General features: G+C 40.6%; 1 protein-coding gene across 8 annotated transcripts in view; it reads right to left on the bottom strand.

Annotated features, from left to right (window-relative positions):
* Positions 1-4,631: 4,631 nt before the first annotated feature.
* Ids (iduronate 2-sulfatase) overlaps positions 4,632-26,697 on the bottom strand; it is a 38,965-nt gene continuing 16,899 nt past the window's right edge. For 7 of the 8 annotated variants that reach the window (XM_076562234.1, XM_042269651.2, XM_076562233.1 and 4 more), the window contains 6 exons: positions 24,719-24,807; positions 23,509-23,709; positions 21,859-22,029; positions 16,259-16,385; positions 13,733-13,906; positions 4,632-8,352 (listed from right to left, as the gene is read on the bottom strand). In XM_076562234.1, coding sequence (XP_076418349.1) covers positions 7,880-8,352; positions 13,733-13,906; positions 16,259-16,385; positions 21,859-22,029; positions 23,509-23,709; positions 24,719-24,807 — 1,235 coding nt within the window. In that variant the 3' untranslated portion in view covers positions 4,632-7,879. The remainder of the gene's footprint in view (positions 8,353-13,732; positions 13,907-16,258; positions 16,386-21,858; positions 22,030-23,508; positions 23,710-24,718; positions 24,808-26,697) is intronic. The other variant, XM_042269654.2, reaches the window with a different exon arrangement.

Genomic DNA, 26,697 nt, shown 5'->3' with positions numbered 1-26,697 from the left:
GTGAGCAGTCTGCCACAGAGAGGTTTTGGCACAGTAGCACCCAAGCGACTTTTGCTCAAGTGAAATGGAAAGATCCCTGCTCGGGATTATGGAAGGGACCCGATCCTGTTTTAATATGGGGTCGAGGACATGTTTGTGTTTTTTCACAAGAGGAGAATGAAGCTTGATGGTTACCAGAGCATCTGGTAAGGAGCATGGAACTAAGGAAGGGTCAGCTCCAATGACGTTCCTATCTTACCAGAATGAAAGCGGCCCAATTAGTGTTTCTGAGGTTTTGTCACTGGTTAATGCAAACTGTGAGGAAATAGAGTTCAGAGCTGTGCTGCTCTTGGCTTTACTAGCGACTTTAGAAAAATATATCACCTAATAGCTGTGCAGTATTTGGCGAAGAACTTTATAGCAGCTACATAAGGTAATTTCACCCTCAGTGTGAAGTGAAGTTTTTCGGTAGAACAAACCAAAAGTACTGTTGTAATAGAAATGTTTGTCTAAATTAAAGTACTTAGGGAAACTATTATGAATTTGGGTGAAGGGACAGCCTCTAGTTTAAAACCGTTTACCGCTGACAGTGCATCTCTGCCGGTTCCAGAATGGCTGAGAGAACTTGGCAAATTTGGGGTGTGGCTTCGTCCGAGAATGTTACAGTCCCCTAGCAACAAGTATCACAACTCTATAAAGACAACACTCACCAAATCCCAGTGTTGTATAGCAAAGCTGACTATAAACTCTAAACTTTAGAAATGGTGTACATACTTCCTGTCTAGTTAAGAGAATCTTTCTAATAGAGATAGTGATAATAATTAAGAGTAAGAAGTAGAAAAAGATGAAAAGATATGTAAGGTTGTAGAAATTATTCTCTTATTAGAAATCTTTAGGTGTTTGCTAAGTTAAATAGATCTATAGAGTTCCTTTAAGAATATAAGCTTGCAAGAAGTATCTAAGGTAGTCTTAAGACATGTAATAATAAGCTTGTAAGAAGTAAATATGCTAGTTGTAAATGTAAGTTTAAATAAGAATAAGATGGAATGAATATAAGAAGTAATAAGAAATATATTTGCTAAAGTAGTTCTATAGTTTCCTTAAGGAGTATAAATACGTAGATGTTAATACGTTATATGTCAGTTTGTAAAGTGAAAATGTTGAATGTGAGTCTAAATGCTTTGCAAGGCAAAATACGTTATATGTGAGTTTGTAAAAAAGTGTAAATGTTAAGTGTTAGTCAATGCTTAATGTATACGGTGAAAAAAATTGAGACACAGAAGGTAGTGTCCTAGTAGACTGCAAATTAGGCAGTCTGAATGGTTTCAAAAGCTCCAGAGGCTGCTAAGCCAAGAATGGTGGACGCCAGAACCAGCACAACAAGGCATCTACAGCTGAGATCTGTGGAAAATCAATGCAACACAGAAAAACCCGAGTTAACATAAAAAATGGTGCGTTTTAGAATACTACTGTACCTAAAAAGGTCTGTCTGTGAGAACAAAAGTTGCAGAGATGCTTGTTTGAACTAAAATTGTTAACTGCAAAAAGTTTTGGTTGTAAAACATCTCTTCATATTTGGAAGTGAAAGACTGATACCAGAATTTCCTTTTTTTAACTTTTTGAACTTAAAACAATGAGATAAAAAGATTTTGTTTATGGATTTCTTCATATTTACAAGACTAGTACCAGAATTTATCATTTGAATTTTGGGACTTAATGAAATGAACAATAGATTTCATTGCAATGGACAATTTTGAGTTTACTTATAGTAATGACCTAGGAACTGGTTTCTGGAATTGGGTTAAAAATAGAACTGTTTAAATGAAGAAATTTATTGTTTCTACCTAGACTAAAGATGCAGTTTTGTGTATGCATATATGCTTTATTAACTGGTGATTCATGGATTGTTTTATGGAACTGTTTATGTAAAAATGAAATTACTTATGGAACTGGTTTTGTTACAATGGTAATGTTTAAAAGGAAAAGTTTGGGTTTTCTAACTAGGCTTGAGATTTTGCTTAAAAAATTATAAAGAAAAGGGAGAGTTAATATTCCTTAGCCTATTTAATTTAAAATTTTGTTTGAGTGGATTAATGTCATGTTTTGTTAGTAAGAAATGCATATGGGGTATACTAAGAGACTACTTTTAAAGTGTAAAGAGTTTTATTAGGAAACTGCTTTTGGATGTTTTGCTAAGTTTTCAAAGTGTTAATGGCTAGATTGAGAATACTGCATTTCAATATGGGCTTATAGGAATTATGTAAGTTTGGGTTCCTCTACCTAGGTTTGAAATTGTTTTAAAAAATTATAAAGAAAAGGAGGAGTTATGAGTGAATTAAGGTTGAATGTATGCTTGCAGAAATCATGTTTAACTTATTGGTATTAATGCACCCTAGTTTTGTGGAGTTAAGAAAATATTTAAGTTTGATGTGAATACATCCAAGTTTTTCCTATGTTGTTAGCAAGAAAATTCAAATGATTTTACTAAGAGTTAAAGTTGTAAGACTGAGAAAATTGTTAACTATATATATAGCACCATAAATGTTAATTCAGATGGTTCTGTTAAGAGTTTGCTTTGAGTTGTAAGATTGGGAGAATTGTGACTATGTATAGCAATATTTATGTTAACCTGTTAATGGTAATGATGAAGCTAAGGGATTCTTTAAGTTTGCAATTGAATTAAGTTTTTGGTTTAGAAAGGGCTTGAGGCAGCTAAGACTGCTGTAGTCACCTTGGACCTAATTCAAAAGAAAAATGCCATCTTTATCATCCTCTACTCCCATACTGGGAGGTATAACAGCTATGGAGATTGCTGTAAGATATTAATAATTAGTTATTTTTTATATATTAAGAAAGGAGGTTGCCGGGCGGTGGTGGCGCATGCCTTTAATCCCAGCACTCAGGAGGCAGAGGCGGGTGGATCTCTGTGAGTTCGAGGCCAGCCTGGTCTCCAAAACGAGTTCCAGGAAAGGCGCAAAGCTATACAGAGAAACCTTGTCTCGGGAAAAAAAAAAAAGAAAGAAAGAAAGGAAGGAAGGAAGGAAGGAAGGAAGGAAGGAAGGAAGGAAGGAAGGAAGGAAGGAAGGAAGGAAGGAAGGAAGGAAGGAAGGAAGGAAGGAAGGAAGGAAGGAGGACCTGTGGGAGCCCATTTTTGGGGTCCTCATGGCTTTACCCAGCAGGTCCACATAGACAGGATGATTAGGGCCACGGGCCTGAGTGCAGGTGTCTGAGATGGTTTGCACTTGGCTGTGCTGGGGGGAGGTCTTTTGCTCCACCACTTGGTGTCTCTATAAATACCCTGGGGCTGAGACAGTCGGGGCCATTGGAAAAGGTTCCAGGCCCTCTTGAGGCTATCCTTTATTTTCTATCTGTTTATCTCGGCAATCTAGATCCTTCTATCTAATATTTCCTGCTGCTCGCACTCAAGAAAACTCTGAGGAACTGTGGAGTTGGTGGGTAAACGCCCCACATAACACCAAATAGTCCATGCTAGATGGCTTCCCACTTGACTGACCCTTGGCCTCATCAAGGTATAGCTTTAATGCACAGCTGGACTCCTTATAACATATTCTTGTGGCTTGCCACAGGCAGTTGTAATTATTAATCAATATCTGCCAACTACCATGAAAAACATGCTAAAGCTTGAGTATGGCTTGGTTCTATAGCAGTTGCTTAGATTGTATGAGAACTTGGTTTGATCTCCAGTTCTGGAAAACAAAATATATTGTTATTTAAGCTGTGACAACACATCTGTAAAGGTAAGAGTGTACTGAGCTTGAGGCCAGCCTGAGCAACATAATAAAGTCTTGTCTCCAAAAAATATTGATATTACACTAGATCACAAGACAGAGACTATGTGGTAAACTCCACCAATGAAAAGACAAAATGTCCTTATCTACACATTGTATTTGGACACAAAAAAGGGAGTAGAAATACACACAGATGTCAACATGAGCTATATTCTGAAGGTTGATATGATTTTTAGTGTTGCCACAATGATAAAAATCCAGAATCACCTGGGAGATGGACTTTCTGGGCATGCCTGTGAGGGATTATCTTCATTACTTTAACTAATGTTAGGAAGATCCATCATACCTATGAGCAGGACCATTCCCTGTCTGAGGATCCTGGACTGTACAAAGAGAGTAGAGCATTAGCATGCACATATTCATTATTCTCTTCTGACTGTCGGCAGAATATAATCAGGGGCTCCAAGATCTAGATACTTTTGCTTACACCCTCATAACTGACTGGGAGCTAAAACAAGATTTCCTCTCTTTGGTTATATATATTGTCACAACTGAAAAAGAAACTAAGGAGGCTGGAGAGATGACTCATCAGTTAAGAGGACTGACTGCTCTTCTAGAGGAGCTTCGTTCAATTCCCAGCATCCACTCTGCAGCTAATAACAGTCTGTAACTTCAGTTCCAGGGGGATCCAACTCTTTTGTTCTGGACTCTGACAGCATCAGGCATGCACATGGTGTACAGAGATACATGTAGGCAAAATACTCATATACATAAACAAAAATAATTTCAAAAAAGCAACTAAGAAAGTGGGCTTCTTTCTAGTGACATCATTTTTTACTTTAACATTTCACACAATGAGCACACATTACTCTTATAATTAAATAAAAAGATAACACCAAGATCTCCCTCCAAAAATCAAAAGGAAAGTAAGTATTTATTCAGTTCCTAAATGGAGTTGTTCCATGGTTAATACAAATATGCAGGAAAAACCATACCAGAAAAGAGCAATTTATTTTATTACATTAAAAGGTAAAACCCATAATATGACCACACAAAGTCAGACAACTAGAAATGCAAATACCCAACTATCACACAGAGAGAATAATGGCTTCTGTCATTAATATGCAAAGAAGCAGAAGTCAAAGCAACATACAACTTTCACCTATTATTGTAGGACTACAGGCTTTCTTCCTTGGTGTTATGGTTTGTTGACTTTGTTTCCTAACTTTAGTATGTTATAGTAGAGATAGAGTGAGGAGAAAATGGAGCTGTTTTGGATGACATGGCACTGAGAGACTATCCTATGGGAATACTTTGAAATACATAAAAACATTCTATTCACAAAGTTGGTCATAGCATTATTTATAATACTGAAAGTTTGGAAATAACCTAAATTTCCAACAACTGAGAAGGTTAAGAAAAGTACAACAAAACTATGCAATAAAATATATTACCAGCAATATAAAATATCTGCAAAAGTCACTAATAACCATACAGAATGTTTAGAGAGAAAGAACAGAAACTGTATTATAAAGAACATAGAGGATCAAGAAATATAAAACATTCATACCCCTAAAAGGACAAGATATTAAGTGGCAATCTCAGGATAAAGCACTCAGACATTTTCTCGCCATTTATTTTATTTCTGATTTCCAATTTTTCTATAATTAACACATCAAATTAATAATGAGAAAAAGTGCCTTTTTAAAAGTTAAGTAAATAGCAGATTTTTTAGACATGTTCCTTTTCCCCCACAATACAGTCTAGAGAGTCCCAAAAGCCTTAGCCTCTAGCAATGGGGTCAGGGAAGCCAGGCTATGAAGAATGGCTATGAAGGGGCTGGAGCAAAGAATAGAGGCACAAGCTAGAAGGGCCAGGGAGGCAGGGATTGGCAAGGGAAAGTCAGCCAAGGGAAGGGGCATTGTGGAGCCAGGGAAGACTCTGACTGCTCAGCGGAGGTCTTTCTAGACCCTTAGTAGGCACTGACGGTGTTCTCAAAGGGCAGGGTCAAGAGGGATTTTTAGGAAGACACATGGATTCCTTAAGGAACAGGGGTGGAAAAGTGGTGGGGGAGGTAAACTATTTGGAAAGGAGAGAGAAAAGGACAGAGGCAATGGCAATGAGAATGAAAGGAAGAGGCTGATGGCCACAGCAAACTCCTCACTCCATGCCTAAACGAAACATGGTTTGTTCATATTGGGCAAATACAGGACAGTAGGAACGTGCCAATTATGGCCAACAAATCCAGCTCAAATCCAGGGCAGCACTGTCTAGTAGAACTGTCTGCTATGATGGAAAGGTTCTAAGTCAAGCTACTGAGCACTTGAATTATGATGTATCAGAAATCGTTTAAATTTTTATTTCATGTCAATGAATTTAAATGTAAATAGTCACATATGTCTTGTGGCTATTAAGTGGACAGCACCATTGGGCTTATGACTTCATAGGAAGCAGAATTTGGAGGGGGTTGACACTAAAACTGTGCATTAGGAAATAAAATAAGAAAAATGAAATGTATATACTATGGTCAAATAGGAACAATAAATGGACATAAAATAAAAACCTGTGTCAAAATCTGTCTCCATAACTGTGGAGTAGGAAACGAAGCTAAGTAAAATAAAAACAAGCTGTGAACAACTTCTAAACTAAATTACAAAAATGGTACTAAGTCAATCAATGAGGGTAATAAAGATAAAGAACAAGAAAAGACTGAAACAAATCATCTACAAAAGCCAGTCTCTAGACAAGGATCAGGGGAGATGAATGGGAAAATCAATCCCCAAATACAAATTACTGTTGCCAAGACAGTCATTTAATTGCTCAGCAAAATCACTGTACTATCAGCAACCTCTCCTACCATAGGCCAATTAGCAAACACAATCTGTCTTAGAGATTTTACAGTCTTAAAAATAACATCTTGGCTTTTGGGTTACAATTTAATATATGACATTAATTTATTCTAATTAGCTATTTGCTATATTTTGTTTTACAGACATTTACCTTGAAATACTGAGGCATTTTTAAGGAGAAAATTGTTGAAATTACTCCTTTAAGACAAGACTAAATACACTGTATGTTGGAAAGATGTTGACTACTGATAATGGAACAGTTTTTAGCATATTAAAGAACTGACTTTTCTTTAACAGTAATGAAATAACATTATCCCTACGACATAACTTTTCTGTCACTTTCATATTTAGGCAATATGCAGGGAATGTAGAACTACATTCTGAAAATTACTTACACCCTATTAATAAAAAGTTTCCACAAGCCACATGAAAATTTACATTTCATAAATTCATGCTTTCTTTACCAAAAGGTAGAAGTAGAATAGCTTCTGCCTCCAGGATAAATGGGTATCTGCAATTCTCTAAACAGGAATATGAATACAATTTTGAATGTATATTCAAATCATGGGTATAGTTACATTTTAAATGCTTTTTATTGTGAATAACAGACTTTTTAACAGCCACTGAGTTCAAGAGTTACGCTATTTACTAACAAATTATTATTTGGACCAGCAAGTACTGAATTTCTTACTTTTATCTATACTTTACTAAGCATTATTATTTAATGAAGAAATGCTGCACTAATAATCCCATGTGTATTTTACCTTTGATTTTTAAATCTGTAGTCTTAGAAGAAAAAGTTGAACATAGACCATATAGTAGTTGCTTCTAGAATTACTACTTAATTTCACACTTAAGAATAAATGAGTCCCATGTTAACATGTTTTACTATAATGGGCTACCTAAGATATATGGTTACTTTTTGAAATGCACTAAATTCGACAAGGAAATTATTTCTTGAGTATAGTATTATTTTTGGCTGGCATGGATTTTATATACAAAGGTATGATTACATTTCAGTAAGTTCACTTTGTACTTATTTAATCTAAGCTATGAGTGCTTTTAAAATGGACGAGTTTCAGCCTAGCCCAAATCCAACGATTGATTATAACTTAAGAACTAAATAAAAAGACTTGTCTGCCACATAGTCCTAGGCCAAATTGATGATGCATGTTTTGAATGCTTCCCACTCATGTTACATCTAATACAATGGGTAGTAAAAGATAACCATCTCAAATGTCACTTTTCACAAGCCAGAAGTGGGCAAGGGGACACATATGTGTCCTTTTTGGCTGGCAGAACTCAAGGCTTCAATGAGTGGGAAAGACCTCCATGTTGGGAGTCATTATATACATTGTGATCCTGCAATGGGTCAGAATCCACAAAATAAAGTTCCCCTGCATGGATGTCAGAAAAATTAGCCAGAAATTCAGCAGGATTAAAGCCAACCCACACAGTATACCTATAGTCTATGGTGCGTATAGAATAGCCCATGATTTTTATATCTTTTAAGCTTGGCTTGTCAGAATTCCACTGAGGGGAATCTGAAGGCCGCGGGTACTGACTATAAGCAATGGACTCCCGGGGATTACCAAGGAAATGTGGATCCTCTTCCAAGTCATGGAGCTGAAAATGCTTCTGGAGATTCTGGCCTTCTCTGCACAGCTCAACATGAAAAGAAGGGATGGGGCATCGAGGAGGAACTTGCAGTCCCGCAAGTCCAGCAAGTGTGGCGAAGAGAGATACAAGTTCCACAAGGTCCACGATGTGCCTACCTGAAACAGGAAGCAGCACAGCGGGATCTAGTACACTGCAGAGCCAGCTAAACCAGAAGCCTGTCTGAGCACCACCTGTTCCCCATTTCGTTTTCATATATAACACCCAATTTTTAGCAAAAGAAGTTTAGAAATGCTACCACTCCAGGACTTCTCCCTTCACTAATGGTCCATTCAATGTAATGAGATGTAAAATTAAGGTATTTCCAGCCTGTTGGAAGCATTTTTAAACTACTTAAATTTTGAAGCCAAATATTTGATCCAGACAAGTTTAACCAATTAAAGCTATTCTACCCACTATGAAAAAGTCTGCTGAAGATTACTCATGTCTAACTATTTGCATTTGATCTATATTTTCTTTTTAATGTAAAACACACAAAACATGAAATTCACAATCTTAACCACTTTTTAATGGCAATTCATATATTCACATTGTGTCAGCATCACCATCACTTCTACAATTCATTTTACGTCTCTGGCCCCACCACCTCAGCACTTAACCCTTCACTAAAACCAAACAACAGCTGTCCATTTTTCTACCACCATCAACTGATAATACTGATTCTGCTTTCTAGCACTATGAATTTGACTACTAGAGATATCTCATGTGAATAGTCTCAGACCACATTTGATCCTTTGTGCCTGGCTTATTTCACTTAACATAATGAGTACTCAAGGCTCATCCATTCTATAGGATACACTGGCATTTCCTTTCTTTTAAAGGATGAATAATATTATACTGTATGTATATACCACATTGTGTATAACCATAGATTGGTAGCAGTAAACAACTGCTGGAGGAGAATGCCCAGCCCAGCTGTTCACAGGCCATCTCTTAGAAATATCAAGCTCTCTGCAAGTTATGTCAAGAACTCTAGGGACACAGCTTTTATGTGTCATCAACCATGTTGATGTGGGATTTTCAGCAATGCAGCTACTTCTGAGTAATCAGTGCTCCTGTGAGTATCCCCTCACCCATATTCCTATTAGTGACCCCAATAAAACCCACTGATTCACCAAGTTGGGCTTTGGTGTAATTGTTACTTTGGTCTGTCATGGATTGATTACCTTTCTGGGGATGAGGAGATGTATATGCATGTGTGTGTTGCATCTCCCTAGATAAAGCCTCTCATAAAAAAAAAAAAAAAATATCTGTCACCGTGCACAAAACTTAAGTCCAAGTGGATCAAAGACCTCAACATAAATCCAGCTACTCTGAACCTGCTAGAAGAGAAAGTAGGAAGTAGTCTTGAATGCATTGGCATAGGAGATCACTTCCTAAATATAACACCAGTAGCACAGACACTGAGGCAAACAATCAATCAATGGGACCTCTTGAAACTGAGAAGCTTTTGTAGAGCAAAGGATACGGTCAACAAGGCAAAGCGACAGCCTACAGAATGGGAAAAGATCTTCACCAACCCCACATCTGACAGAGGACTGATATCCAGAATATATAAGGAACTCAAGAAATTAGACATCAAAAGGACCAACAGTCCAATTGAGAAATGGGCTTTAGAACTAAACAGAGAATTCTCAACAGAGGAATCCCAAATGGCTGAAAGACATTTAAGGAATTGCTCAACTTCCCTAATCATCAGGGAAATGCAAATCAAGACAACTCTGAGATACCACCTTACGCCTGTCAGAGTGGCTAAGATCAAAAACACTGAAGACACTTTATGCTGGAGAAGATGTGGAACTAGGGGAACTCTCCTCCACTGCTGGTGGGAATGCAAGCTTGTACAACCACTTTGGAAATCAATATGGCGCTTTCTTAGAAAATTGGGAATCAATCTCCCCCAAGATCCAGCTATACCACTCTTGGGCATATACCCAAGAAATGCTCAATCATACCACAAGAGCACTTGCTCAGCTATGTTCATATCAGCATTGTTTGTAATAGCCAAAACCTGGAAACAACCTAGATGCCCTTCAACTGAAGAATGGATAAATAAATTGTGGCACATATACACAATGGAATACTACTCAGCAGAGAAAAACAACGACATCACACGGTTTGCAGGCAAATGGATGGATCTAGAAAAAATCATCCTGAGTGAGGTAACCCAGACTCAGAAAGACAAATATGGTATGCACTCACTCATAGGAAGATGCTAGATGTGGAACAAGGATGACTAGACTGCTACTCACATCACCAGTGAGGCTACCTGGAAAACGGGACCCCAAAAAAAGACACGGAGAAATGGACAAGATATACATGAATAGCCTGGTCATGAGTGGGAACAATGAAGGGCGACAGTCGAGGGAAAGAGTGGGAGATCCTAGCTGGATCAAGAAAAGAGAGGGAGAACAAGGAATAGGAGACCATGGTAAATGAAGACCACATGAGAAGGTGAGAAGGGGAGGAAGCAGAGAGCTAGGGAGGCCCACGGAGATCCACAAAGATACCCCCTCAAAAGACTGCTGGCAATGGTCGCGAGACGGCAGGAACTGACCTACTCTGGTGATGGGATGGCCAGACACCCAAATAGTGGTGCCATAAACCCCATCCAAGGACTGAGGAATCTGAAGGCAGACATCCACAGCTGGGCCCCTGGTGGAGCACTGGGAGTCTAATTAGTGAGTAAGAAGAGGATTTATATGAGCGAGAATTGTTGAAGCCAAGGTTGGATAAAGCACCGGGACAAATAACCAAATGAATGGAAGCACAGGATCTATGAACCAAAGGCTGAGGGGCCCCCAACTGGATCAGGCCACCTGAACGGGTGAGACAGTCAGTTGGCTTGATCTGTTTGGGAGGCAGCTGTGCATTGGTGCCAGGTCCTGGACTCGTTGCATGAGTTGGCTGTTTGAATCCTGGGACTTATGCAGGGACACTTGGCTCGGTCTGGGAGGGGGGAATGGACCTGCCTGGACTGAGTCTACCAGGTCAACCCCGGTCCTCGGGGGAGACCTTGATCTGGAGGAGGTGGGAATGGGGGGTGGGCTGGGGGGAGGGGTGGGCGAGAGGGGGAGAACAGGGGATTCTGTGGCTATTATGTTGAACTGAATGGTGTTGTAAAATAATAATAATAATAATAATAAAAAAACCAAAAAAAAAAAAAAAACACTATGAAAGTAGAAGACAATATGACCACATGTATACATCATTGAAAAAAAGTTGTTTATCCTCAGTCTAGTCAATTGAGGAATTAAGGCTGTGGAACACTGCACAGAAAGAATGGTCTGGATACTTGCCAAGAGGAATTCTAAGAGATGAGGAGGCAATCGGGTCATATAAGGCCTTGACTGCCATTATAGAGACATTTACTCCATGAGCTGGGAATACAGAAGGCTCCTGAGTAAGGCTGTATTTTGGAGGTTCTGCTTTTTGTTTTAACTTTCATCTTTGCAGTGCTAGGGATAGAAGACAGTGCTTCAGTCCATCCCAGACACAAGTCTTCAAGTCCATCCCAGACACGAACTCCACACCATTGAACCATATATTCCTACCTCTGCTTTGAGTTTGGAAATGGTTACTTGCAATACTATGAGAAGGAAACACTCTAGAGAACCAAGGGCACAAGCAAGGTGACTTCAGAAAGTTGCTGCAGCAGAAGAATGATGGCAGTGGAATTGATGAGGACAGGCAGAGACAGATTCTGAATGGAAAGGAGCATGCTTGCTGATGCAAAGCACATATAGGATAAAGAAAAAAGATGGACTAAAAAGACTCACAACCTTCTTTTTTCATGATCAGGGATTAAAACCAGGGCCTTATGCATGCTAGGCAAACACTCTACCATTGAGCTAGGTCCTGAGCCTGAATTTTATTTTTTGAGATGAGTTCTCAATTAGTTATAGAAACTGGCCTTGAACTCACTCTGTATCTCAAATAGGTTTTAAGCATGTGATCTTCATGCCTCAGCCTCTGAGTAGCCATGATTACAAGTCTCTGTCTATAGGATTTTTTGTTTGGTTGGTTTGTTGGTTGGTTGGCAGGCTGTTTTTGGCGGGGGTGGGTAGGGGGTGGGTGGGGAATGTGGGGGGTGTTTTTGATTTGGGAACCTAAATGACAACATCATTTCTAAGGATAAGAGTGTCAAAGGTAAGAATGAAGGTGAATCAGTGTAAGTTCAGCTCCAGACATGTTAGATTGACTAGCCAAGTGGGACAATCTATTTGAAGTAAAAGTTGAAATCCAGAGAAAAGATGAAGACTATAGATTACACTTGGAAAAAATTGGATGACACTACATTACAGGGATTTCTAATTTGCTGAGTATCTTCCAACAAGTTTCAAAAAGGACTCTCACCAACCAGATTTGTCCCAGAAATAAAAAAAATTAAACTCATGCCTTGAAACTCTTTAACCTTTCTTTTGGTGTTGGGAAAGACACATAGAGCATGAAACATACAAAATTAAATGTGAAAAAGGAAAAATGGATGATATAAGCAAACTAAAAAATCCAGAAAGGTCAGAATGAAGATCTAAAACCAAGATCAATATACATAGCAATGAACATGAAATGCAAGACTTAGGTGTTACAGATGGAGCCAGGGACCAGTTAGTCTAAAAAAGGGGTGACGTGATTTAGCACAGCTCACAAAAAAGCACTCTGAAAAGCCAAATGTCACTGAAGTATATAATTGGTGTCTGAAAGTACACTAGTCAGATAAATTAAGAATACAACTCTCGCCGGGCGGTGGTGGCACACGCCTTTAATCCCAGCACTCGGGAGGCAGAGCCAGGTGGATCTCTGTGAGTTCGAGGCCAGCCTGGGCTACAAAGTGAGTTCCAGGAAAGGCGCAAAGCTACACAGAGAAAACCTGCCTCGGAAAAAAAAAAAAAGAATACATCTCTCAAGAACCTACACCTGCCACTTCACATGGGCAGGAAGAGTGCCTGTTTTTCAAGGCTTTGATGGAATTGCATATAGAAATCAAAGTAAATGTCCTTTGCTGCTAGGGAGTACAGAGCAGATTAACCTGGTGTGTTTCAATAGGTCAATGAGTTCCAAAATGAAAAATACCTCTCAGTATGCACTAGGTCCCCCAAAAAAGCATGCACATGAAACATTCCACTCATATGTTGGGGAGACTTTGTCTCAGCAGTCTACAGCCACTTCCTCTAAGGTCTAACATGCTGTTGTCACCTCCAAACAGCCCTTCCCACCTTGGGAATGTCACTTACTCATTTGGCCCTCTATACGTTCCAAGGGCCCCAATATATAGTGGCCATTTTTGTCAGCTCTGACTCTGCCATGCATTCCCAACCTAGTGCATGGGAGATGCTAAAAATATATGAATACTAAACAATATTGAGAATGAACTTCAACATACCACAAAGAGGGACAGCTTGTTGTCTGATAAGGTAATTCACATATAAACCAAAGGTATTCTCACTGCTAGGTATTGTCACTTCTGTGTGTTTATACCTGGATCCATCAGTTCTGAGGTGGGATCAAAAGGGTCCTGGTAAGGGAAGAGCTTCTCGCCTACTCCAGGAAGTGGGGCTGTCTTTCCAGGAACATAGAACATCAGGGGCACATGTGTAGTGACATCAAAATTGCTGTATTTGGCCCATTCTCCGTGTTCACCTAGGGCCCACCCTGGGCCATAAAAAGCATACAATGAAAGAAAATTAATAATAATATTATGGTTTGTTTACTTTAGATACCATTTCATTTCTCAATGTAAAGAGCAAAGGACACCAAACCTCATAACTTTAGGAAATTCCTCTAAAATTATAAAAGGTAATTTACAGCTGGGTGGCAGTGGTGCACGCCTTTAATCCCAGAACTCAGGAGGCAGAGCCAGGCGGATCTCTGTGAGTTCAAGGCCAGACTGGTCTACAGAGTGAGATCCAGGACAGGCACCAAAAATACACAAAGAAACCCTGTCTCAGGAAAAAAAAACTTAAATAAGTAAAGATAATAGAATAATTCTTGAGAGAGAGAAGAGGAGAGAGAGAGAGAGAGAGAGAGAGAGAGAGAGAGAGAGAGAGAGAGAGAGAGAGAGATATTATAGACTTAGAATCCAGCTATAACCTCAGACTACTCTCCTTAGCAGCCTCCTACTTAGAAGGACTTTGAATAACCAGTGGCTAAGAATAGATATCATGTCATTGTGGATGTGCAAGGGCTCTGGTTCTGTAATGCTGGAAACTTAAGAGTAGCGTTCAAAGAGTCTGTAGGAGCTCAGTAAGACGTCTCTCCAGAGTATCACCTTTGTGGACTGGGTGAGGGGAAACCCTGAACCTCCACTCCTCTGCACTCTCCAGGACAAGTCAGCCTTGACCCAGTGGGTTTGTAGGGCATTAGTACAGAGGTCATGTTGTTCCTATGTAGCATGAAGCTAAAAGGTTGAGGGTTAAGAAGCCTAGGGGACACGAAAGTGAGGAACCCCAGCAGTGGGACCTCAGCAGTCAGCTCTGGGAAATTTGACTGATGTGCATGCACAGACCTGGAAGGGACAAAGTAAGCTCTCCTGTGGCATTCCCAAATATGGCCATTCTAAGTCCATAGGCCTTCATTAGCTTTAGTGGGCTGCCTGACATCATCCAAGGCATAGCACTTAGTTTAACCCACAGCATTCAGTACAGAGCTGTTGTTATTAGTTCATGGCTAAATAAATATATTCTTTCATTATTCTTCTGCTAAGCTTCAGTCTACGCTGCTATAACCAGGAACAAATATGTGAATAAATACAGAGACATTATACAAAGTGAGAGGCCCTGAAACATTCAGCCCTAAATGGGATGTCTCCATCAAATCCTTCCCCTCAGGTTTCAGGAACACTTTGGAAGAGGAGGCAGAAAGTGGGTCTCTGATTCTTGTGCTTTCTCTTAGGCTCTTTCCCCCACTGTTTGTCTTGTCCAATTCCAATGTGTTGATTTTTATTTTATCTTATTATATTTTATTTGATTATTATTCCTTAGAAGCTATTTGTTTTCTAATGAGAGACAGAAAGGGGGCAGATTCAGATGAGAGGGGAGGTGGGGGGTAATTAAGAAGCATAGAGGGAGGGGAAACCCTAATCAGGACATATTGTGTGAGAAAAAGAATCTATTTTCAATAAAGGAAAAAATAAAAGATAAAAAAAATATGAGAAAGAAAGCCCATATCCTTGAGAGGCCCAAGGATCTGTTCTGTCTTTAGACAAGGAGGAAGTAGAGAACCTCTAATAAAAGTCCTCCAGTTCTCTAGATTAGAAATAGGAGCTTCCTCCAAGAAAGAGATACTAAAGGGGGGGAAAGGAAGGATAGTTGGATATATCAGTGGAATATATGTGACACAAAAGCAGAAGGAACCACATTGGTGGATGAAGGCAATCAGCTGGAGGAGGAGCAGAAGGTACAGGAGAGGCCAGCAGAGGGAAGGATTAATTTTAATACAGTATAATGACATATGTTTGATGATGCTATAATGAAGCCTGTAACTATGTATGCTAACTTTTTAAAAATGTTAAGAGGACTGGAGAGGTGGCTCAGCAGTTCACAGCACTTCCTGATCTTCCAGAAGACCCGTTTAATTCCTAGCACCCATGACAGGCAATTCACAACTGTCTAACACTCCAACACCAGAGGATCTGAAGCCCTTTTCTGTTATCTGCAGGCACTATACTCATACACACATACACACACACACACACACACACACACACACACACACATACATAATTTAAAAAATGTTAAGAGACACCAAAGCAAACCCTCTCTCACATAAATGCAAGGTCACTGATGAAATCTCTAAGATAAAAGATGTAGTACTTGCATCCATTTTTACATATCCAAGATGGAGGGCCAAGAACAATTAAGTTGCTCTTAAAAGCTCTCTATGACCCTGGACTCAGGGCACTGCTGTTTTACACAAGAGTACACCCCTATGTATGTGGAAATTGTCCAAAGCATGCTTCACAGGAAATTGAGATGCTCAATTCACAATGCCCTACAAAATGCTTACCATGATCAGATGTGAAAGCAATAATTGTGTTGTTGGCTAGATGAAGATCATCCAAAGCACTCAAAAGATGCCCAACCTGAGTATCCAAATAGGACACAGAAGCAAAGTAGCTCTGGCGGATTTTCCGCTGCAAATGAAAAGAATAAGAGCAATTTTGATTGCCTTGGCATACAAAGAGAATAGCTACCTGAACATCTCTCCCAAGCCCAACCTCTCCATTTATTGATGATGTTCTTATCCTAAACCTAACATTCCTTTTCCTACTTTCTGCAGCCCTATTCCTACAGAGGCCAAACTAACAATTTGTAGGGCCAAACTGACATGTTTAAAAGCGAATCAGCTTTTATTTTAGGATATATGTCATGGCAAATGGATGTCATTAACTATTCCCTTCTGTCTGTTCTGCATATTCTGGACAGTCTCTAGAAATGAACATCTAAACAGAAAATGATCCCTTAATCCTTGCATTCCCAGAGCCACACGTTCTCTGATGAGGAGTATGCCAAAGATACCACTCAGCTCCATTCAAGCCACCAGGTGACTTGAAACACTAGAAATAGATTGTCTCCCAGCCACTGACACCAGAAGTCCAAAATCAATGTTTGGGGAGGACCATTTCTGAAAGTTCTAGAGCAGTAGTTCTCAACCTTCCTAATGTTGCAACCCTTTATTTAATACAAAAATTTCCTCGTGTTGTGGTGATTACCCAACCATAAAATTATTTTGTTGCTACTTCACAACTGTAATTTTGCTATTAAATATTGTAAAATAAATATTTGTTTTCCAGTGGTCTTAGGTGATCCCTGTGAAAGTCATTCAACCCACAAAGGGGTCGAGACTCACAGGTTGAGAACCACTGTTCTAAATGTACCTGCGTTTCTTGACTTGCAACAGTCACTGCAATCTGTCTCTATCTTTACATGCAGCTCTTCCTGCATCTGTTTCTGTCACTGTCCTCCCTACCTGACCTCCTTATCAGGACAACAGTCATATTGGGTTAGGGACTTACCTGATCAGTATGAGTGCATCTTAACTTACAGCAGGCTACATTCTGAGGTACGAGGAGTTAAATAGTTCAATATATCTTTTTTTTTGGGGGGGGCACAAATTAACCCTTAATAATGACCCTGAGTAGGCCTGTCCTCTGACTACTTTCTTACCCAGCAAGATATGGACCAAGGTGTCAGGTGTAGCTCATTTATAACAAACCCTCAATGGGCAGAAGAATAATGAAGGGTAACCCAAGAGGAAATGCTGGGACTACTAGTCTATACCCAGAAGTAAAGAAGCTATAAGCCTTTCCTGAACTGACTCCTCAATTATTATTCACAAGCCTTAAGGAAAATATTATTCTCCCTCCCCACTATCCCCCAAGTGGTAACAAACAAGAGAACCACTTACTAGATCAGCCCCATTTTCTACCATCCTCAGGGTCCCTGCCTCGTGAGATGGACCTGTGAGATGCTACTTCTCATTGCTAGGACAAGGGCAGTCATGAGACTTATTCCTTCATCTACTTGCAGTGACAAACATCTATGCTTTTAGAAGGATTATGCTGAGCCTCTGCCTACATATACTTTTTAGTAAATAAACTTTTCAGTCTGGAGTCCAGAGAACTTCAGTTCTCCTAAGGATCAAAACACCTCCTGCCTATGCTGGTCATGGAAAGAAGGCAATAAAAAATCAGGTATGATGTTCAGATCTATTAAGCCACCTAGCCAATAAGGGTACAACTATAGAGAAGTAGACATACTCTTTATCAGAAGGGCCAGGGTTAAGACAGGCAAATGAGCCTTCAAGTTAGTTGGTCTGGATAAATCAGGGGAGGCTTCACAGAGGAGTATCTGTTGCTATCAACCAAATATGAGCAAGATGCTCTAAAGCAACAACTGTTATGAATAAAACAGAGTGGACTTATGGAAGAGGATGGCACATTCAGAGCTATGTAATAATATAGGAAGGTAGACAAAAACAGTAGGTTAGGGCCAGAGGACATAGACTTAGAAATTCTTCAAGGGAGTAAAAGTCTCAGGCTGTAGGCCAAGAAGGTCTTTCAAGACAGAGGTAATGCAATATAGGCTGCAAATTAGCAAAAGTCCTGTGGCAACAGCAGCGCAGATTCTAGGGGCTGTAGACAAAATAGTACCAAGCCACTGCTGGCACCTAAGAAGAATTCAGAATACTTGTTAAAAGAAAATCAGAAAGGCATGGTGTGTGTACCTGTGATTCTGGCACTTGGAAAGCTGAGGCACAAGGATCACCATGCATTTTTCTTCAGCTGGGACTACAGAGTGAGACCATATCTCGAAAAAATGGAAAAAAAAATTAAAAAGCAAAATGTACTACAGTGGTCCAGAAAGATGTGTTCAGAGAACAAGGCAGAACTAAGAATAATTTGTGGAGATCAAGCAGGTGTGGAGATAGGTAAGAAACATGGTATCAGAGGAAGATGAGAAAGCCAAGGGTGATAAACTTCACATTCATCAACAACATGATTTACTACCATTTGATAGGAAGAGACACAGTGGAAGAGGATGGAGAAAAGGCAGAGTAGGGGTGGTGGCCTACCACGTGGAAAACAACAGAATCAGGGTCTCCACGATCATCTGCCTGGGAGTAGGTCACAGGAAGGTAGACATGTGTGTCTGAAAGTTAGGAGGGACGTCTAGGCTGGAGTAGTTCTTGGATTAATCTAACAACAGGGTTCAGAGGAGGCTAACTAGGGAGAAGGCCAAGGTAGGGGGCTGAAATTGACCAAGGAGCAGTACCTAAGTGGGAGACACAGGAGGACCCTGCTATGCATACTGAAATAGAGGGGGGACGCAGAAAGGTTGGCAAGGAAGTATCAGAGTCAGATAGCTCCAGATTAGATTGGTGAACAATGAGAAAGTAGCACCAACTCAGGGAAGTTGAAGACTTAGAAGACAGATTTTTGCCAACAAGGTCAGTGTCTGCCACAATGAGAACTCTTAGTGATCCAAGAAGGCAGAAACCCATGCAGAGAAAGATGTAGAACAAATAGACCAGAAAGATCAAGGATGATGCCAGAATAGGCTACTCCTCACTGCCCTCAAACAGTTGAGGGAGCAGAGCAGCAAACAGAAAGAGAAGAGAACAAGGCAGAGGTGAGAGAAATGGTACTTCTGAAGATAGCAAGATGTGAGCAAAGAGGCTGCAGAGAATATCAGTAGGAAAAGACTTCACAAAACAAGCAAAGTGCTCACCTGGACAGCTGAGAACCTCTGCTTAGTAGTAACAGAGGTTCTCTCCAGCAGCTCTCACAGCTGAACTGTTTCATTATAAGGGTACTGTAAATGGGGCAAGAGTGCTGAAGTGAGCATAAGAACAAGGAGGGTCGTGTCATGAGACTCCCTCCCCAAGACAGAATGGGAAGAGCGGCAACAAGAATGTCGGGCAAGGGAGCTGCAAGAGGAAGGGGCCATAACCAGACTTGTACATAACCAAGCAGGTGCAGGCCTAAGCATAAAACTGGGAGGCTGAAGGAAGGAGATAGGTGAATTAAGAAAAGAAATCCGGCGCCGGGCGGTCGTGGCGCATGCCTTTAATCCCAGCACTTGGGAAGCAGAGCCAGGAGGATCTCTGTGAGTTCAAGGCCAGCCTGGTCTACAGAGTGAGATGCAGGACAGGCACCAAAGCTACACAGAGAAACCCTGTCTCAAAAAACCAAAAAACCAAAAAAAAAAAAAAAAAAAAAAAAGACATCCAAAGCCACAGTGGGCCAGGGAGCATAGCTCAGGTCCATAGAGCATGAGAGGCATGCCCTCTCCCCCATACAAGGTCACCCAAGTAACTATATGAGCCATGCTGCCTGCTGTGTCCCATGACTAGAGGTGTAAGGAAAGGGCACAGAACGTCAAGGGGGTTCTCTCCATGCAGGTGGCACTGACCCTCTCTGTATACTTCCACATATTCTCTACACTCTTAACTAAAAACCTCAAGTCAGTGTTCTCACAGAACACTTTTACCCCTCCTGCTTCTGTTTGATTAAGAACTTAAGGCACAGTGACTTGACAGGGGTCATGCCACTGGCATTGAGTAGAAAGCGACTTCAAAAAAAAAAACTTTTCTGAACTGACAAAAGCAACTATGGGGGTTTGAAGTTACATGTCCATGGAGTTAAAGCAGCTCCACCTGGCACCAGCTCTATGCCCCACTATGTCACACAGCAGTTTCCTGTCTGGCAACAGTGAGGTTCTCATCCTGCCCAGACACTCAAATACTTAAAACCCTTCCTGGCACCCAGTCCATTGTAGAGGGACATTTCAATTCACTGTCACTAATAAAATATTCAGGTAACAACCTAAGGCTGCAGTTCAAACCATCTTGTTATCAGACTTGACAACACAGAACTAAGAAGCTGGTAGTTGGCAAACTGGCATATATGTTGCTTTCTGAACTCTGTCTACTTGGCATTTGAAACTCAGGAATCACACAGTTGTGAATAATGCACACACCTCACCTCTGAACTCTGGCTGTGCAAACTCAGAGGCCAAATGGCTTTAGACAGCAAAAGATATCTTTTATGTGTTGGACTTGTTTCATTAAAAAAAAAATCTATTCACCTGCAATGGTTCTCAAATCAGTGAGTACATCACCATCACCTGATATGCTTTCTGAGGAAATGTGGTTTCTTGTGCCCAATCTTCAGCTCTAGGGCTGCAAATATAATTCAGTAGTAGGCTACTTGCCTAGTGCATGTGAGGCCCTAGGTTCAATCACTAGTACTGCAAAAAAGAAAAAAAGAAAAAAATGTGGTGGGGGGAACAGAGAAAAAAAGGATGTCCATATCCTTTTAAAGGTGAGCCAGAACTCTGTACTTTCAAAAAGTCTGCCCAGTGAATCTGACATAGACAGTCAGTCCACGGAGCACATTTTGAAAATGCTGCCCTCTTCTATCCACTACCACCTGCTTTAGCATTCATTTATGGCACAAGACTTCAGAAAGAATATGGTTCCATGTGTCTTTTTACTTACAGGAGAGGCTGAGGGATTAGAGGGTGAGTCAACATAACCAAATGACTAACTTGGAGGCTGCTCTACCTCTGTATCAGATCAAAGACACCACAGCTGACAGCACTAGCCATGATAACCCACTTCCCTCAGTTCACTCAGTCAGCCCAAGAGTGACAGGTGCCAATTTAGGCTTTCCCACAAAGGAAACAAAAGTACCAGAAAACCAAGGATTTTAGGCTTCTACACAGCTGCCGACATCCTATAATTAATAAATTGTGGCCCATATTAATCCCCCATGGGCTAGGGAGGTTCACCCAAGCTATATTCTGAACCTATGTCTGCTTATAGCAAGTCGGATGCTACCTTCTTTAGAAGCTAAGGTACTAGTAAGGAGACTTGATCTACATAGCACTGCCCATGTCAATAACAACAGAAATTCACTGTCCCCCAAAAATCACAAAGAAGACTTTTGTTTGTTTTAGCTTTTTGAAACAGGAGCTTACTATTTAGCCTAGGTGAGCTTTTAACTCATTATGTAAACCAGTTGGCCTTGAATTCAAATGTGGCTTCACCAATGCTATCACACTATCAGTGCCTGATATATCCCCCAGGTATACCACTGGTACCTGAAAATCCACAGGAATTGGGCCATAGGGAACACTGATGTTTAAGGCTTGGACATCTTCCCGCTCCCTGATGTCCATCCAGGGGTTGTAGGCCACAGGTGGTAAGCCATCAGGGACCTGGGGATCAGGAGCCAGGGTGATATTTTCCAAGGGATACAACTTCTGAAATTCCTAAGAAAAAAACACACAAAGCCACAAGGTTGCTGCTCATTTGGCAAAAGCACAAGGTTGTGTTTTCTGAAAGCCTATGATACATTTACTTGGTGCTAATGCTCCCCATGTACTCACCCACCGTCACCTGCTCTCTACTTTATGCCATTCTCACAAGACTCGAACAGCAACAAAATCCCCAAATGTTTCCTACAATGACAGCAGCAAATGTGCTCTCCTCTCATATACAGGTGCCCTCCTGCTCCTGTCCCAACATACAAAGGCATGGCAAAGCACAGTGGGCTCCCAAAACCTCCCTCAGCTTCCATGAGTCATGAGGAGAACTCACAGGACTTAGCAGAAAGTCCCATTTACAGTGATCCTTTATTAGAGTGAAAAGATTTCACATCCAATCAGCAAAGAAAAAACAAACATGAGGCCAAAAATCTGGAGGAAACCAATGACAAGCTTCAGAGTCCTTCCCAGGGATTTCACATAAGAGGCACTTATTGCCCCAGCTAGTTGAAAGAGGGTGCATATAAAATGCTACCAATCAGTGAAGTTCATTAAAACTGCAGCACCCAGTTTTGACATGGGGTTCATCACGTAGGCACTCTGCCTGAACCAGAACAAAATTTTGGGCTTCCATAAGGAAAGCACTGATTCAGCATGTACCATGTCTGCCAAAACCACTTAGGCACTCCCAAATCAAAGTTCCCAGTTGCCAAACAAGGGCCAGACTTACAAGCAGACCTCTGAAAGTCTTGCAGCTAGGCACCTTTGTGAACTCTTTTCTGCAAGGGAGCTGAAGAGACTGTTACAAGCTTCTTCTAAAGGGGCTGAGAGCTCCTACTGTGAGGGCAAGAGACTCAAGGCTCATCAAACAAGATGCCTACAACATCAAAGGGCATACTTCCAGGTCTGAACTCTCATTTATAACCAAGGGATATTCTTTGTAAAGTGAAAAGGCTGGGCTGTTCAGGCCCAGGTAAAAGAAAACAGAGAAAACCTGGAAAAGAATACTTAAAAGGACTATACATTCTAAATGATATAGAGAAGCATAGGATTTGAAGTACAAACAAGCAATTCTGTGCTTACAGGGTCTGATATGACAACCTTAGGGAGGAATGACAATTAGGAAAAAGGGCTTCATGTTTCCTGAGATTTTCTCCCACAAACAATCCCTTTCAGCTTCTGGTGGCTTTGCCTTACCTCTGTATGACATCATTGTACAATCCCATCTGCATGATGAGTCAAACAAAAGAAATCAAATCTCCAGCGGAGGAAAGTAGAAAGCTAAGCATTTATTACAAGATTCTTACATGTTCTAAGATTACTTTTTGCTCTTAAACTTTGACTACCCCTATCCCAAGTACACTAGTACTCATTAGGCATCCCAGTGGGTTATGAGCACCTTCGATACACAAATGCCTCTCTGGTGAATAAGTGAATAACAGATAATAGTGGCTGTGTTGGATCAGCCCTCAGGCAGCTCTTCACCTTGGGGTATCTGAATGGGATGTGTGGCTTGTGATACCCAACTGCCAGGAAGAAAGGACTGGCTGATGTTTTCATCTTTTCCAACAATCGAATGGCTTCCTCAGTGCTTTGTTTGTCAGGCAAGGTGCCCTCAGGCACATCTGCCACATCCACAGGACAAAGCAGGTTGGCATGAAGTTTTCCATCTTGTCCCCTACATGTCTTTCAAAAAAAGTATAACATCAGTCTATTAAATTCAATAACTAGAAATCCTGACAATCATATACTGAATAAATAGCACCATCACTAGCCCTCGAGTTCTTAAGTCACTCAGAATGAACATGCACACTGAAAGCAGAACTGAACCAGAAAAGTGTTTGTCCTTTCTCTAGACAAGGGCAAAAAAAAAAAAAAAAAACCACATAACATTCAATTTATTCCTGTGAATTCTATCTCCAGGCCAGAAATAATTAAAGGATACCCAAATTAACTATCAAAAATTATCTCAACATTTACGATCCTTAGCTTAATACTTCATCCAGAGTGAGCAACAAAAATCCATTAAGTGAACTAATCAGACTAATGCTTTAGGTTAAGGCTTTAATTTATATTTGTGTATGTGTACACATGTATGCTTGTATATGTACCAGTGCACATTTGTGGTGTGTGTGTGGGGCGGGGGTTAGTACACATGAAAAGTAGAAGTCAACCTCAGTTGTTCCTTAGAAGCTATCCACCTTGGTATTTGAGACAGGGTCTCTCACTGAGACATTAGGCAGCAAGCTCCAGGGACCTGCTTGTATACCCAGTACTGGCTTCTTGATGGATGCTAGGGATTGAGTTCGGGTCCTCATGCTTCTAGAGCAAGCACTTTACTGACTGAGCTATGTCCTTGGTCAACTTAAGGTTTTAGAATGAAAAACACCCCATCAGCCAGTTATGATGGTCCATGCCTCTAATTCCAGCCTCAGAGATGCTGAGGCAGGAAGATTCGGAGTCTCAGGCCAGCCTGGGTTTCAGAGCAAGTTCCAAACCAACCTGCGCAAAAAAGTAATCATTGTGCTCAACAAACCAATTGCTAAATATCCTAATGCTTGTTTCTGAAAATCATTACAACAAGCAAAAGCAACAACCATCATAGTATAACCAGCTTAAAAGAAAATACCATATATTTAATAGTCCATTTGCTAGGCAAGAAGACAGTGCTTCCTCAGCTCTTGTACAGACTTACCTTAGTGTTTTCATACTTCTCTGTTGATGGATGATAAGGTGGAAAAGACCAACTGTATGGAGAATCATCACTGTGATTGGAAGATATACCTTGAATTGGGGAAAAGAAAGTTGCTGAATAAAATGTGAAAGGTCTTTCAATACCCCCACTGACAAATTAAAATTGAACAACTACACAGGTAGCTCCTCCCCTCTTTGGGCCTTAGTTTCTTCACCTATAAAATCAAGAGCTCAAGCAGATGATACATTTCCATTAAGACCAACTGTCCAGGTCATCAATTTAGTACTGATTATCTAACTTCCCAATTCCTAAGCCTCAAAATGACAAGATCAGCCAACCTGACATAGCAATACAGTTCCTTGAGGCCCAAGCTAGAGAGACTCTTGCCCAACGTAAAGAAGCAACAACCACCTAAGGAGAAAGCAAAAGCACTGTCACCACCATGAGACAGATGAGCATAGAGAGGTTGAGAGCGGGCTCATGGCCTGCACACTGCCAATCCAATAGATGAGTGAGCCAAGACTCAAGCCTATGCCTTCAGGACCAAGATCAAGTATGCAATTGTGAAGCATAACTCCAGCCCAAAGCTTAGTACTTTACTGTGTGCCAAGCAAAATAAATACTATATGAAACCAAGAAAGAACTGCCAGCAGTCAAGAGAACAGAAGTACCTTGGAAATAAGGGTCTGTAAGACATAGAGAACCTCTTCCCTAAATCTAGACATTAGGAAGGAGATCAATGAACATACAGGCCTTGCTTGGTTTACCTTCCCAAAGTATTATCTCCTCTTCTAGAAAATACTTCCTTCCTTCCCTTAGGCAAGTGCTATAAGTACCAAATTAGGAAGTTCAACTGATATTCAGCTTTAGGCCACACAAAATGATTTCTGATACATTTATTTTCAAAACTGAGCAGGGCATAGTCTACCTGACTGGTATTTTCAACCTGGACTGCCAGCTAGGTTTCAGAAGAAAGGTCCTGAGCCTGTCGATTATAATCAGTGTGCAAAGGGCTCTTGGAGACACTCAAGCTGTCTCCTTTGGTGATGAACATCATCATCTGAATGGATCTAGCACTTCGAACACACTTTACACTCACAGATGCCCACACTGACATGCTCCCCTGGTAGGGAATCAAAACAACTACAGCCCCAGCTCCCCAGATAAGGAATGTGAGACTCAAAATCAGCTGCATGGCTAAGTAGTGGCAGCACTGAGACCACAGTCAGGTGCCCACATCCCTGATGCTATTGCCCAGTGTAGTTTATTCTGTTTCTAGAGATTTTCATGGCGGTGAAAAGCCAAAATGACCTGAATGGTATGCCAGACTACTATGCTGTCATTAAAAGGGGATTTTTGTGGAACTCTCACTTGGGGTATAAAATTATAAACATAACACAACTACAAATCAGAAAAATACTATGTCCAGAAAACAGGCTGGAATACATCAAATGCAGCTTTCCTCAGGGTTGTGTAATTATGCATTTATATTCTTTGATTTCTTTCCATTCTTGAAATCAAGTGATCCCTCTATCATTGTTTTAAAGTGGTATCTATGCTTCATTTAGGAAGTAAACAACCAGTTTATCAGGCAGTATTCAAAGTCAGAACTTGCCAGCAAACTTACTTCCTCTTTCTGACATTACTCACAGAGAAAGCATTATCTTCCACCAAGCTGTATCTCTTACCTGGATATCAAGTCCACACAGTACCTCTGGACATTCATGATCCTCTGATATGGTTATCTCACACCCAACTTTACAGACAGGCACCCTGCAAGGCACAGGGTCAGGTCCAGAGCTGGACTGACAACAGAACTGTCTCTCCAACAGCCAGTGTACTTCCACAACCCAAGCAGCTGAATAAGTCCCAAAGTATCACCTCCAACTTCTAAAGGAAACCAGTATCTTTCTATTCTTTTTTGTTTAGACCATGAACATGAAACTAGATTAAAGAAGTGTTTTGTTTTGTTCTTGTTG

Source organism: Peromyscus maniculatus, chromosome X (assembly GCF_049852395.1).
Source record: "Peromyscus maniculatus bairdii isolate BWxNUB_F1_BW_parent chromosome X, HU_Pman_BW_mat_3.1, whole genome shotgun sequence".
Taxonomy (NCBI): domain Eukaryota; kingdom Metazoa; phylum Chordata; class Mammalia; order Rodentia; family Cricetidae; genus Peromyscus; species Peromyscus maniculatus.
Note: the sequence above shows the minus strand (reverse complement) of the source record. Positions and strands in the feature narration are given on the sequence as shown.